The following is a 13,375-nucleotide window of genomic DNA, read 5'->3' on the forward strand; positions in this document are numbered from 1 at the left end:
GAACCAGACATTATGTCTACAGAGTTTAAAGGAGCTGGTTTTCACTCAAGTTGTACAAAGAGAAGCCAAAGTGACTTTCATTCGGCTAGTTTACGGTCAAGGACTGCTGGGACTGCCTCTATTTGGTAAAACCACATTTCAAAATAATGTGCCTCTGCGTTGACAGCAGAGCTTTACAAGTAATACCCCGTGAATCCTCTTCGCTAGTTCACAGAAGAATCAGAAGAAAGAAGAATGTGCATAGATGAATAATAAAAACATTAGATGAGCCCTGCTGAATCAGGCCAAAGGCACATCCTAGCCCAGTACAGTGGTACCTCAGGTTACGTACTTAATTCGTTCCGGAGATCCGTTCTTAACCTGAAACTGTTCTTAACCTGAAGCACCACTTTAGCTAGTGGGACCTCCAGCTGCCGCCACGCCACCAGAGCACAATTTCTTTTCTTATCCTGAAGCAAAGTTCTTAACCAGAAGCGTTATTTCTGTGTTAGCGGAGTATGTAACCTGAAGCATATGTAACCCGAGGTACCATTCTTAAAATGAGGCACGCTTTCCCTAATGAGGCCTCCCGCCGTTGGTGCCCTTCCACTGTATGGATTCCGTTCTTAGACCGAGGTAAAGTTCTCAAACCGGGACACTACTTCCGGTTTTGCGGAGTTCGTAAACTGAATTGTTCATAAACAGGACTGTTCTTAAATCGAGGTACAGGAGCCAACCAAATGCCTCCAATCCCACCCCAGGTCAAAGTCAAGCTGCTGAAATCCAATGCGGTTGTTTTCTTAAGTCTGAACTCATTTGGGGACTGCCTGATGTTCTAAGGGAGTAGCCAGAGAACGTTTTCACTGCTAACAGATCTGCCCTGTTTCAGCAACTACCAATAGGATGCCTGGCCCTCGCAGGTGAGACATTTTTGGAATAGAATTGGTGATCAAATATGTTGCTTGTCCGCACTCATGAGGCAAAGAGAAAAAGTAAAATGTTACAGGCAAAGACTCAAACTAGAGCAGAAAAGGGTAACCTGCAGCAACTGGTCACATTCTGGCTCTGCTTGCATGAAACACTCAGTCATAGCTTAGTATTAAAAAGACAAGCCACAGAGAGCCTTCAGCTCATGGGCTCCCTCTCCCCATTTGTTCTCCAGCAAGCCCATAAGGAGAAGTTGGGAAACTTTTGTTTCTGTTTTTCATTAACGGAAGCTTACCATGATTTCTAACCATGGGCAAACTTCAGCTAATTTTAACTATGGTTTGCTGAAACAAGCCACCTTCAAACCATGGATTACAAGTGAGCTTATTCACAAAGTCCCGTTCAAAGCAGCTACAGCTTATGGTTCAGACGTAATGCCAAACTAACAGAAAATCTTATTGTTCCGATCTCATCATGGCCTTACCAGAGGAAGAAATGGCAGAGTTCAAAAGGCTTATTGCAGTTCGTTCTTGTAAATGCTAAACCATAGTTTAGCATGACATGCAAATGCAGAATCCTTTACAGTCCCAGTGAGACTGTAATTGAACATTTCTAATTAAACATTTTCTAATGTCTTAAATGGTTTCGAATCTGAATTCAGCATGTTTAGGCAACACAAATTTATGGTTTAAATTCACTCCTTCCCTATTTACAAACAAAGCAAGCAAGGGAGAGTATATGACCCCACTCTCTTAAAAGTTGTAATAACAGCTTTGAAATCACCCAAGTTGGTGGTGTAGCAATTCATTATGTCACATTTAGCAAATAATGCATTTTTTATAAATTGGAAATATAGTAGTGAAAAAATTCCCAAATAAAAGGAAGGGGAAAGCAAGGTCTTAGCTCCCCAAGGTTACAGAAAACAATACCAGATGGCAACAACTTCAGATGCATTTGTCAATGCCAAACGTGGCTCTTCCCTGACTACAAAGTTCATGCCAAGCCATGCTTTTTAAAAGCACAGAAGGAAACATGCCAAAATCTATTAGGATGCACCATGCTATACAAAATGAGGTATAGATATTCAATCAGGTGTACAAAACTCAAAACTAAGTAGTCTAATATGCCCCCAGCAGGCAGAAGGTGGTGGATCTGCCTGGTAGATCTCCAAGTGACTTGAAGCAACTGTTTACAAACTCCCAGCAATTTAACAATAGATATTAATCTGGACTCTGCTAAGTATTGCAGAACCATTGCAGAACACCCATGGAGGACCGAAATGGATGACAAATTCTGAGACACTTTTTTTGGCAAATTGCTGTGACGATGAGCCTGAAGACAACATAGTATTTATCAGCATAAATATGTTGGCACAAGTCCTTTGGAAATATACCAAAGCGGACAAGGAGAAAAAACCCCAGCAACAGCATGATAATGTATAAGGAATTATAAATATTGATGAAATGTTTCAAAGAATGTGCTGGGAAAGAAAGGGTCGCAATTATACATTCCCCCCAGATAGATTATGGTAAACCACAGTCTACCTTTTATGTGAGTTCACCTACATTAGTAATTAAATTAACGGAGAAGATGGGAAATTCCATCCTCCCGGCTCAGTTCCTGATCAGTATAAAGGGTGTTCAAAGGATTATTTCTTCTCTCTTTTCCTTGCTCTCTATTCAACTCAGCTTCATCTGCTGAAGCCACAAGATCCTGGCTCACAGCCCTGTTTGGATTAACTATGAACTTTATTCCAAAATGCTAAAATGCTAGGGAACTTTGAAATTCTCAACAAGATGGGCTGGAGGAAGGAAGTCCAAATATTCAGTTAGGATGGGACTGAAACAGAAAATTGTGATTGCTTTGTCAACTCAACTCTAATGCAATTCTTACACCATTTTTAAACCATAGGAACTTTTATTTCCCTATTCCATTGTGTTAAATTGCTATCCTTTCCAGATTTCACAGTAACATGCAGATAACCATAAGCCTTAAACTGAAGCACTGTACACTAATAAGCCACTTGATTTGTTTCAGTTACAGTGTTTAGTCTGTGGTATCACACTTTTCTCTCCATCTCTTTGGGTTGCAAATTACCAAATCCGAACCCTGATTGGAAGAGCCATTTAACATTGGGGCACTAACCAGGAATTGGCTGGATTAGATCCCAAATTAATAATAGATCATGGCGTACAAAAATACACTTTTTGAGCACTTCAGTTCCCATTGCTTCCAATCACCCTTTATGCACAAAAAAACCTATTTCAATTCCTCACAGAATTTTTTTAAAACAGAGAATGTACACAAATAGATATTCTCATGAGATTGCCAGTGTCAGAATGAATAAGAATTGCACAGCTACAGTACATTAAAATTAAAATATGCAGTAGAGCAGCCAATGAAAACAGATGCAAGCAACTCCAGTTATTCAAGGTGTTAAAATGAGATCAAGATTAAATCTGAAACTGTTTGATACCTTAAAAGCCAATCCTAGGGAACGGTTAGCCCTCCAGCCTTACAGGTTTTAATGTGGTCGATGACTTGGGTCTTCCAAGAGAAAATATTCTTTAACAAGTTTTATCTATAGCCAGCGGAGTGCTACAAAAGCTGACATTTCACAGGAACCAGAACCTGAACATTGCTCCAGGGTAGCGAAACTTACCAAACATTACTAGTCTAAAAACAGTCTTAGATCTCAAATTATCACAGACAGCTTAGTACATTAGAAGTCAATGAAGAAATCACTACAAATCTCCTAGAATTTTACCAGCTATGGCTGATACGTCAATTACAGCTGACCTTGGAGAGGAATATTCTGGCCACAGTGATCCATGCACTGGCAACCTCAAGATTAGATTATTGCAATGCGCTCTGTGGGCAGCTTTCCTTCAGCCTGGTCCAGAGGCTCAAGGGAGTGCAAAACACACCACTTGAACAGCCTGTTTACTCAGGCCGGTCACCCATTTCACTTGGCACTCCCCACTCTAACATCTCCACCTAATCTTCCTTCCCTGCTACTCCCCAACCATCTGAGTTCATCACTGCGGTATGGATTGTTGCACACTAGATAGAGCCAGTTGCCCACCTAGCTTGTCTCCCTCTGCATCCCCTGGAAAAGGCAGGCTGGCTGGTGGGCAGGCTGAACATTGAACAGGAGAACTTCTGTTAGAACTGGGGGTCTACAGCAACATTTGGTTGCAGGTCCCACTTGTTAATCGTGAAATGTGGATGGGTTTTTAATATAATGTCAGAAGAACTTCCAGAAGGCATTTTACTGGAAGCATAGATGAGCTTATGTAAATCCCACTCCCTGATGGAATCACCGTCCGTCCGTCCGTCCCCCCCTTTTGGGTAATTTACATCTGTTAACTAATTGGGATGTCTGTCCCAGAAGCATAGGGACCGCAGTGCAGCAGCAGCAGCAATCTTCACATTGTTAAAACCACTGCACGGTCAACTAGATTCTATGCTGAACTTCACTGCAGTAGCTTTAACTCCAGAAGGGGCCAGCTACTATTCAGTTCAGGAGCTGGTGCTGGGAATATGTGTGATATTGTTGATTGAAAAGTTTGAGATTTTTACAATAGGAGGAAAAGGATCCTTCCCCATTATAGTTTGGTGCTACTGGGCATATCAATAAGGCTCTATTCTGCATGTGCTCCCCTCCCTTCTAATCCTTCAAGTTACTGACATGTGTTAAGGTGACTAGCGGTTAAAGGTAAAGGGGACCCCTGACCATTAGGTCCAGTTGCGGACAATTCTGGGGTTGTGGAGCTCATCTCGCTTTCTTGGCGAAGGAGCCGGCGTACAGCTTCCAGGTCATGTGGCCAGCATGACTAAGCCGCTTCTGGCAAACCACAGCAGCACACAAAAACGCCATTTACCTTCCTGCTGGAGCGGTAACTATTTATCTACTTGCACTTTGACGTGCTTTCAAACTGCTAGGTTGGCAGGAGCAGGGACCGAGCAATGGGAGCTCACCCCGTTGCGGGGATTCAAACCTCCGACCTTCTGATCGGCAAGCCCTAGGCTCAGTGGTTTAACCCATAGCGCCACCCGCGTCTAGCGGTTGGACAAAGGTAAAACTACTGGGGGGGGGGAATGAAAACCTGCTATTTCTATATTAATTTGGAGCGGTGTGGTCATTACTGAGAAAGAGGGAAATGTCATTAAAATCAGACATATGGGGAAAAGCTGGATTTGTCCCTTCCTATTAGGAATGGTTCATATGTTTTGAAATATTCAATGTGCATAAACCATTTAAAAGGCTCTTAAATCAGTGTTGGTATTTTACTAAGTATACTCAGAAACTATACATGTGCAACTACACATGCACATGATTGTTGGTTTGATGACTTCACAATAAGTTTCAAGAGTTGTTGGGAGACAAAACAGCAGAGAAATTTCACCCAGTAACTCCAATATGCATGCATATTGTACACCGTTACAGCGAATTGTGTGGTAAATATAGTCATTTTCTGCAAATACTACACAACGGCAGGTGGATGTTAAGTATTTCTCCCAGCCAATGGCAAATGCAAACTGAAAACATAGCAGCAGACATGGCTATGGCTCTTTCTAGTGTAGGTGCTAAAGACCATTGCATAGTTAACATTTTACTAAGAAGTACAATGGTAAACAGGCAACTCCCAGTTTGAATGGGGGTTGCGTCCCAGGTCAATGGGTTCGTCAGTGGTTGTGTATAAGCCCATTCTGCCCTATTCCGGGGCCAAAAGTGGCATGCGTGTCAGCAGTCCCGTGTGTCTTGGTCATACACAAAATGGCTTCTCTCTCTGTACATGTCTCCTAAGAAGTACATTTGTGTGTAATAGGTCCTACTGCCAGGTATGTCAGCAACCATTGCTACCTCAGCTTAAGAGTTGCCCTGTGGGGTTCATGTACCCTTATAACAGCTGTGTGGAGGGCAGAAATTCAACAGGGTAAGACTTTTCTACTATTTTTTTTTTGAGCACTCCACTCTGCCCACAAAAGAGGGCACAAAACCCATGCAAATCTGAGGCCTCTTTTGTGAGTGGTTCAGATGGCCCAATCCACATACAGCAGGCATAGGCAAACTCAGCCCTCCAGATGTTTTGGGACTACAGCTCCCATCATCCCTGACCACTGGTCCTGTTAGCTAGGGATGATGGGAGTTTTAGTCCCAAAACATCTGGAGGGCTGAGTTTGCCTATCCCTGACATACAGTGTACTGGGTGTACACCAACACACACACACACACACCTGATAAATTACACTCATTTCTGCATAATTAGCACTATAATATTTTATGAAATGCAGGTTTCTGGAGCTTATATGAATATGTAGTGTTATGAATTTGACTAATAACAGTCCTATTATAAACAGATTGCCTATACCAAAAGCCTACGCCTTTTAAAAAATTATCGCACTGACTTCTAGCATTATCTATGTAGCAGGACTTGCAGAAGTTAAAAGCAAAACTCTTTTGACCTTGACTGTGTCCTTAGATTTAGTCCGATATTTGCATTCCTGGAACAGACACGCTTTCCTCCACAAGAACTCTGTTAAGTATCTAATTCATTCAACATGTCCTGCTCAAATAACCTTAATAATTAAAAAATAAAAGCAAAATTCCCATTTCACAACATATTTTATGGGAGCTTAAAATATATTACAAGGAAGCACAAAACCTGTATTACGAGGTACAGCAAGTTATAGATTGAGTTTAATGTTCAATTTTTGTGCACCCAGAGATAGAAAGCACCACCAAAAATTAAGAGTAGAAGCCACATCATAGCGTGCGCACACAAGCTCACACAAGCCTACCTTAGCACTAATAAATAATGTACAACACTTAAGAACATCCTTGGTTAAGAAATGTTTTTATTAGGAAGATTCATACTTCAACCTTTCAATGCACTCACAGAACTAAGAGTGGTTTACAACAATATGAAAACAATAAAATAAAAAAAAATAAAATCTAACAGCAACAAAGCAGTAAGAAACAGAAAACGTTCAGCAGAGAAACCAGACGAAGATTTTCAGCCATTTGCTCAATTTAAGCAAATCCTTAATACATCTAATCACTACAGCTCTACTATCATCAGCCATTTTGTTAATTATCTCAGATACTTCGTGGGGGGGGGGGAATGAAAGGACAGTTTGGAACCCTGGCAGAAATGAAGCAACACAAATACCACAGAATGGCAAGGAAGTAGGATGTTTTTATGTCCTTATGCTAATAGCACATATGAAGAGGGCTCTGGGGATATTATCCCCCCCCCCGCGCCCTCCAGCAGTATGGCATTGATACACAGCAAAGGAAGGGGAGAGGTCGGTGTAGTGAAATCTGTACAATATCCAACCTTCTTTCTGGTGATGTTACTGTTTCCTGTGCTATTGTAAAGCAGCACAGGTTACCATGTTTGATTGGGGGGGGGGAGGGAAACCTAGAGAGAAAGGACGAATGTGACAAAGTCCCCTTCGTCATCTATCCTTGCTTTGTGCTCTGGTACATGGTAGTAGTTAGAACACAGGCAAACAAGTCAGTAGTTCAAATCTCAGCTCAGCTATGAATTCACTAGCTTGCCTCAGGCAGGCTGCTGTCTCGCGGCTGCCCTTCCCAACGCAGTGTATTAACGGGAAGACAAATACTAGCCTACTTAACAGGCTTGTTTAAAGGATTACTTGGCTAATATACGTAAAGCATTTTTGGTACGGGGGGGTGTGAAATCTTTATGCAAAATGATAATGCACGGATGATTCAATTACTGGAAAGGAGCTTCTTCCACTGAAATAAGATGGGGCTCATTTCCCATTGCATGGACTGGACTGCAACTCTTGTTCCAAGAGCCCTGGCTTGCTTGTGAAGAACATACAGGGGGAAATGTAAACTTGTTTTCAAATTAAGCAACATCTTCTCTTCACTTTCAAACAGATATGCAAAGCTACACACGACACACATCAGCGTAGCACCTGCCCATTTAATTGTTTCACGAAAGATGCATAGGGGAACTTCTTGAACTTCCAACACAACTAAGCAGCTATTATGCTGCTTTGATAAAACGATAAAATTACTTAAACATCAGTAAGTTTTTCAAAAATCTATGAATGTCTTCCTGATTCAGAAAACAAGTCCTGCAATAAAACATTATTTAAAAAGCCGGTCCGAAGCCGGACTAAAATTAGCTCACAGCGTCCTTCTGTCGCACAAGTAATTTCAAGGCTGTATTTTTAGAAAGCAATCTTGGGGGAATCGCGATGGTTTGTACCTGATCTCTACGAATTAGGAGCCATCTATGAACAAGTGTACATTTCCCCTGGAAGCTTCAATACAGACCTTCATTTGCTAACAAAGACTGTTCAAGGCAAGGTCAGGTCCTAGTATCAATCAGCAGATAAAGTTTCCATCAACAGACATATGTAATTATCATGCCAATTACAAGCAGGTTTTTTTTATTTAAAAAAAAATCTTATTAAAAACACCAAGTGTCAAAAACACATTACAGTATTTAAGACCTGCAGCTCCTCCTACCAGTGTGCTGAGAAACAGCATACAATCTCCAATCCAATTCTTCCAAAGCCATTTCTTCAGTTTTTAGCCAGAATCTCATTCTCTAACAAAGGCAACACACAGGAAAGCATTCTTCTCCCCATCATCAAGTAGAAACATTATGGTGTGTGTGTGTGAACCTACAGCACTGCTTCAACAGCACCGCATTTCAGATACTGCACACAGACACCCCCACCCTCCTTCTCCATATTAGCTCAAAAGGAGGTGTAAGCACCCTCCCTCTGCAATGCACAGGCAGGAGGGATGCTGTTGGAGAGCCAGTCACGAATGATAATTACATCAATATCGCTTTAAAAAAAATGTTCTCCCCTCCTCCACGAAGCGACCCCCCCCTACCCAGCCTTGTTCCCACGCTGAATTGCTATTAGATGTCAGAAATAACGTGAAGCTTTCATTAGCCAGCTCTCCCTCGCTGATAGAGTTAAAGTACATCCCTGGCGCTGCAGCACATCTATACTGATGCTGCCTGCTGTTTTCTTAAAGACAGGAAAGCTAACACAGCTTTGAAAGATAATACAGCTCTGAACATAAAAAGGGGAGGACACAGAATTTCCCTTCCATTGGAAGCAGCCAAGGAAGCCTAGTTTAGATGAAATATTTGTTGTTTTTAAATTTCTGCCTGGTTGGGGTTTTTTTAAATAAAATAAATTTAAATGAATGAAAACATAAATCCAGTGGGTGAAGTGTTATTGACATTTGGCTGTATCCCTTAAGTCTTTAAATCAGTGCTGGAAACTGGGATAGAAAAGCTAGGAGCCAAGTGGCTTCTGGGACCTGGGTTGTGGGTGCCAAAATAGACTGTTTGGTCATCACTGGGGGTGGGGGGTGGGGGTGGAGGCAGTCAGCAACACTTTTTATTTATTATTTTAGTAAGCATGCAATTCACGTAAGTGACACACTGTTAATATCACACGTTTAGCAGAAATTGTTAATACATGTTTCATTGTGTTTTTACAATAAAAAATATTGGTACCATACTTTAGTTTTCAAAACACTCTACTCTTTATTGTTAAAACTCCTCAACGTATTCTCTATCCTTAACATATATTTCGAAGCTTCAAAGCACATATATTTCAGTAATCCTTGAGTGTCAGCTAGGCTCAAAATATGGCACCCAGACTTTTGGAAGTGCTCCCAAATGAAGAATCTATAGGAGCACCCTGCTAATTTCGAACCCTGCCTTCAGTTTAAGAACGGCTTCAAGTTTAATCAGCTAAGAGAGAGAGTCTCAGCCATTGAGTCAGTAAGATCAGGTCAAAAGCCATGGTGGACTCAAGCAGGCATGGTCCAGTGATAGTCTTAACAAGGTGCAATGCTGGCCACATATACTTTTCTCACTCCTTCCACTGTAACTCAGCATGCTAAACCCTAAAAAGTTTGGGATGGACTGGGAAAGAGACTGTGATTTAGAATGAGACCTGAGATCAATTTTTCTGAAGGAGCGTCTCCATCCCCATTGTTCTGCCCAGACACTGAGGTCCAGTGCCGAGGGCCTTCTGGCCGTTCCCTCACCAAGTTACAGGGAACCAGGCAGAGGGCCTTCTTGGTAGTGACACCCGCCCTGTGCAACGCACTCCCACCAGATGTCAAAGAGAAAAACAACTACCAGACTTTTAGAAGACATCTGAAGGCAGCCCTGTTTAGGGAAGCTTTTAACGTTTAACAGTCTATTGTATTTTAATATTTTGTTGGAAGCCGCCCAGAGTGGCTGGGGAAACACCAGATGGGCGGGGTATAAATAATAATTTGTTTGTTTGTTTTTATTATTAGTTCCTGAGGACAAAGATCTCTTTCTCAGCCTTTCTCTTTTCACAGAACATAGACAACAGATTCCACCTCCTTCTTAACGCTTGTGTTTTTCTCTGGACATAATCCCTTGGCCATCAATATTGCTATGACACAAGCTTGAATTTTTCATGGAGGGTGGTAAAAAATGTTTTAATTCAAAATAGCATTTAATTAATCTAATTATAATTAAATAAAAATAAAGTAAATTCCCCAGGGACTGCATGGTTCCCTCTTCTTCACATTAGAAACTCCCACAAGCAGAGGCCTTAATTGACCTAGGCGGTTTGACCCGGTGCTGGTGAAAATTTAATAGTTTGAGAGGGGCTATGGAAGACGGAAGTGTTATGATCTTTGCAAAAAGAAAACAAACAGCCATGTTGTTTCAGATGAGCACTATTTAGCTAAGACAAAAGCCACATTTTAAATTATTATTAATAATGATTATGATGATTTGATTTATTACCTGTCCTTCACCTTAAGGTCCCAGGGATAGTCACAACAACTAAAAGTACTACGGTACATTTAAAATAAAATACCTTGCTTAGAAGCCCTTTTTACCATGTTAGTTTTGGATTTATGAACATTAGAAAACTGAAATCAATTGACTGTGATTAATCAGTCAAGTGCTGCAGAAACCTGGGGGTAGCCAACTCCCATCAGCACAGCATAGCCAACAGGAATTATGAAAGCTGTAGGGCAACTCAGTATGAATTATGGGTGAGTAACCTACCCTTCCTCTACAAAACCAGAATACAAGCTGATTTTTGCTCCCATGTGTGGGAAAGCTGTGACGAGGAACCACAAAAATAGGCAACCCTTTGTAGGTTGCCTGGAGCCCTACATGGTGTGGGTCCTGCATTATGGGCCTTCCTTGAACTAGAGATAGCACACGTGCAGGAATGCAGAGTAAGTGCAAGACCTGTGTCTTCAATAGCTATTTGGCTCAAAAAATTTGGAAGGCTGGCCTAATTTGCTCAAATATCTACTAATTATTTCTTGAGCCCCGGTCCCTGCATCACAAATAGTGCGAGGACTAACACTGCAAACTTTAATGAGGCATTTTTGTTGTTGTCCTTATGGGTTACTAGGATGTGTTAATCTTAGTTCTTGCAGCACAGAGTACTTCCTATAAATAACATGTTCTTAACAAATTCCACTTCCTGAAAGCAGCAATCTCACCAGGAAACCTCTTAAGATACCCAAACCCACATTTTCCCTTTCACTGTAATTGAATTAACCCAAGAGCAAAGCCTCACGGCTTTTTAAGTAATGAACTCTCCATTTACTGTAGCAGAAGTTACAACAAATAACACAAACTTGAAGTACCCAGAGGCAGTTGAACTGTGGGATTTTTCAACTGGTCTGATGGCAGAATCAATAATTCACAGCACACTATTAGTTTTATTTATGTGCCTCAACTATTTAAGTCTCAGGAAATTTGTTTCCTTTTTATCCTTAGCTATTTTTTCCCTTTTAAGAAAATTAATCTGATGCAGTTAAGTAGAGAATAGAAGAAAACTCAATACCACTTGGTATTCAAGTCCAGATTTTTACTCTGCAAAAGACATGTCAAACAATGAAGTGATGATTTTAAATATTCTGGCCTTACCAGCAATCCTGCTTGAATCACAACCCAGAAGGCAGCTACATTTATGATCTACAGCTTTTTGAATCTCAGATCCCCTGTAGTCAAGTATGGCCCTCTGTCTAGGGTTGCAGCCTGAGTATTAAGAAAACCATGTGAAAGCCCCACCCCACCCCAAAATCAGCAGTAATATTACATCCAACCAGCAGAAATGGGTCAACACCCATGGGAATGAATCTCATATTGCAAAAGTATGTACATGGCACTGTATCCAGGGTGAGAATAGAAACATTTTTATTTTATTATTTTGGCCAGTTGATAAATGTTGAGGAAGCCATTATCATAACAAATAGGGTTGTTTCTTTTGCTCAACCTGCTACAGAAAATTACATTAGAAGGGTTCAGCGTTCTAAAATCCATGACTGATTATACCCCATATACTGGTATTGCAAAAAAGAGAGGTTGGTGTCCAAAGAATTATGTATGTTCCTACTGCATTGGTTCTTGGTCAACTGTCCCCCCCACCCCCACCCCAACTAAATTTAAAAGAACTTCCAGTCCTCCACATGCTCAAACACAAGGGCGGTGGCTGTCTTAAAGCCTTTTGGAAGTCTCCCCCCTTCATATCCTTATTCTGAGAAGCTGAAAAAGGGAGAGTGTGGAGACTTGCAAAGCAAAAGGAATTTTGAGAGGTGGCCCTGCCCACCTGTCACTCATTTGATATCATAATGACAACATGCAATTGAAGAAGAAGAAGAAGAAGAAGAGTTTGGATTTGATATCCCGCTTTTCACTACCCGAAGGAGTCTCAAAGCGGCTAACATTCTCCTTTCCCTTCCTCTCCCACAACAAACACTCTGTGAGGTGAGTGGGACTGAGAGACTTCAAAGAAGTGTGACTAGCCCAAGGTCACGGAGACACGAACCCGGTTCCCCAGATTACGAGTCTGCCGCTCTTAACCACTACACCAAACTGATAGGTGGATGGCCCTTGGGAGTCAAAAAGGTTCCCTACCCAATTTAAAATGAGTACACTACTGCACCTGTACACCACCTCTCGCAGACTGCACAATCTATTCTACTTCATAATTGCAGATTCCAGTTCTGTGGCAAATCCTGCCTTGGATTTGGGGTGGGTGGAACAATTGCCTCCTGCCTGTTTTAAAATCTGGTCTATTGGTTTGTCTGTCAAGGAACGTCTGTACATTGGACTACAGGTCATGTTCTAAGATACACGTTCGGTTAGTGTCGCAGAGGCACCTGTGGAACATATTGGTCCCTAACCATGTTGGCTTAGCTTAACCACAATGTAGCCTAACGCAAATCAAACTTTCCTGTTGCTACACACAACATAATGAAGATCAACGGAGGGCAATCTTTATTTTAGAGTAGCCTGTTACACTATTACTGAGGTTTTTCTTGAGATGAGAAAACCTAGATAAGCTTCCAAGGTTTCCTAGAACAGAAATTAAATACCTGGAGTCTAAATCTTGAGCCAATATTCAATTCCTGTAGCTGGAAGAGGTAGACTCCCCACTCTGCTCA

General features: G+C 41.4%; 1 protein-coding gene across 6 annotated transcripts in view; it reads right to left on the reverse strand.

The window, feature by feature from the left end:
- Nucleotides 1-13,375, reverse strand: part of MCF2L (MCF.2 cell line derived transforming sequence like) — a 106,513-nt gene that overhangs the window by 79,144 nt on the left and 13,994 nt on the right. The window contains exon 1 of one of the 6 annotated variants that reach the window (XM_033147739.1): nucleotides 8,420-8,571. The exons of 4 other annotated variants lie outside the window; for them this stretch is intronic. In XM_033147739.1, coding sequence (XP_033003630.1) covers nucleotides 8,420-8,498 — 79 coding nt within the window. In that variant the 5' untranslated portion in view covers nucleotides 8,499-8,571. Of the gene's footprint in view, nucleotides 1-8,419; nucleotides 8,572-13,375 lie in introns of those variants that run through there. One more of the 6 variants, XM_033147745.1, reaches the window with a different exon arrangement.

Source organism: Lacerta agilis, chromosome 4, assembly GCF_009819535.1.
Source record: "Lacerta agilis isolate rLacAgi1 chromosome 4, rLacAgi1.pri, whole genome shotgun sequence".
In the NCBI taxonomy this organism is placed as follows: domain Eukaryota; kingdom Metazoa; phylum Chordata; class Lepidosauria; order Squamata; family Lacertidae; genus Lacerta; species Lacerta agilis.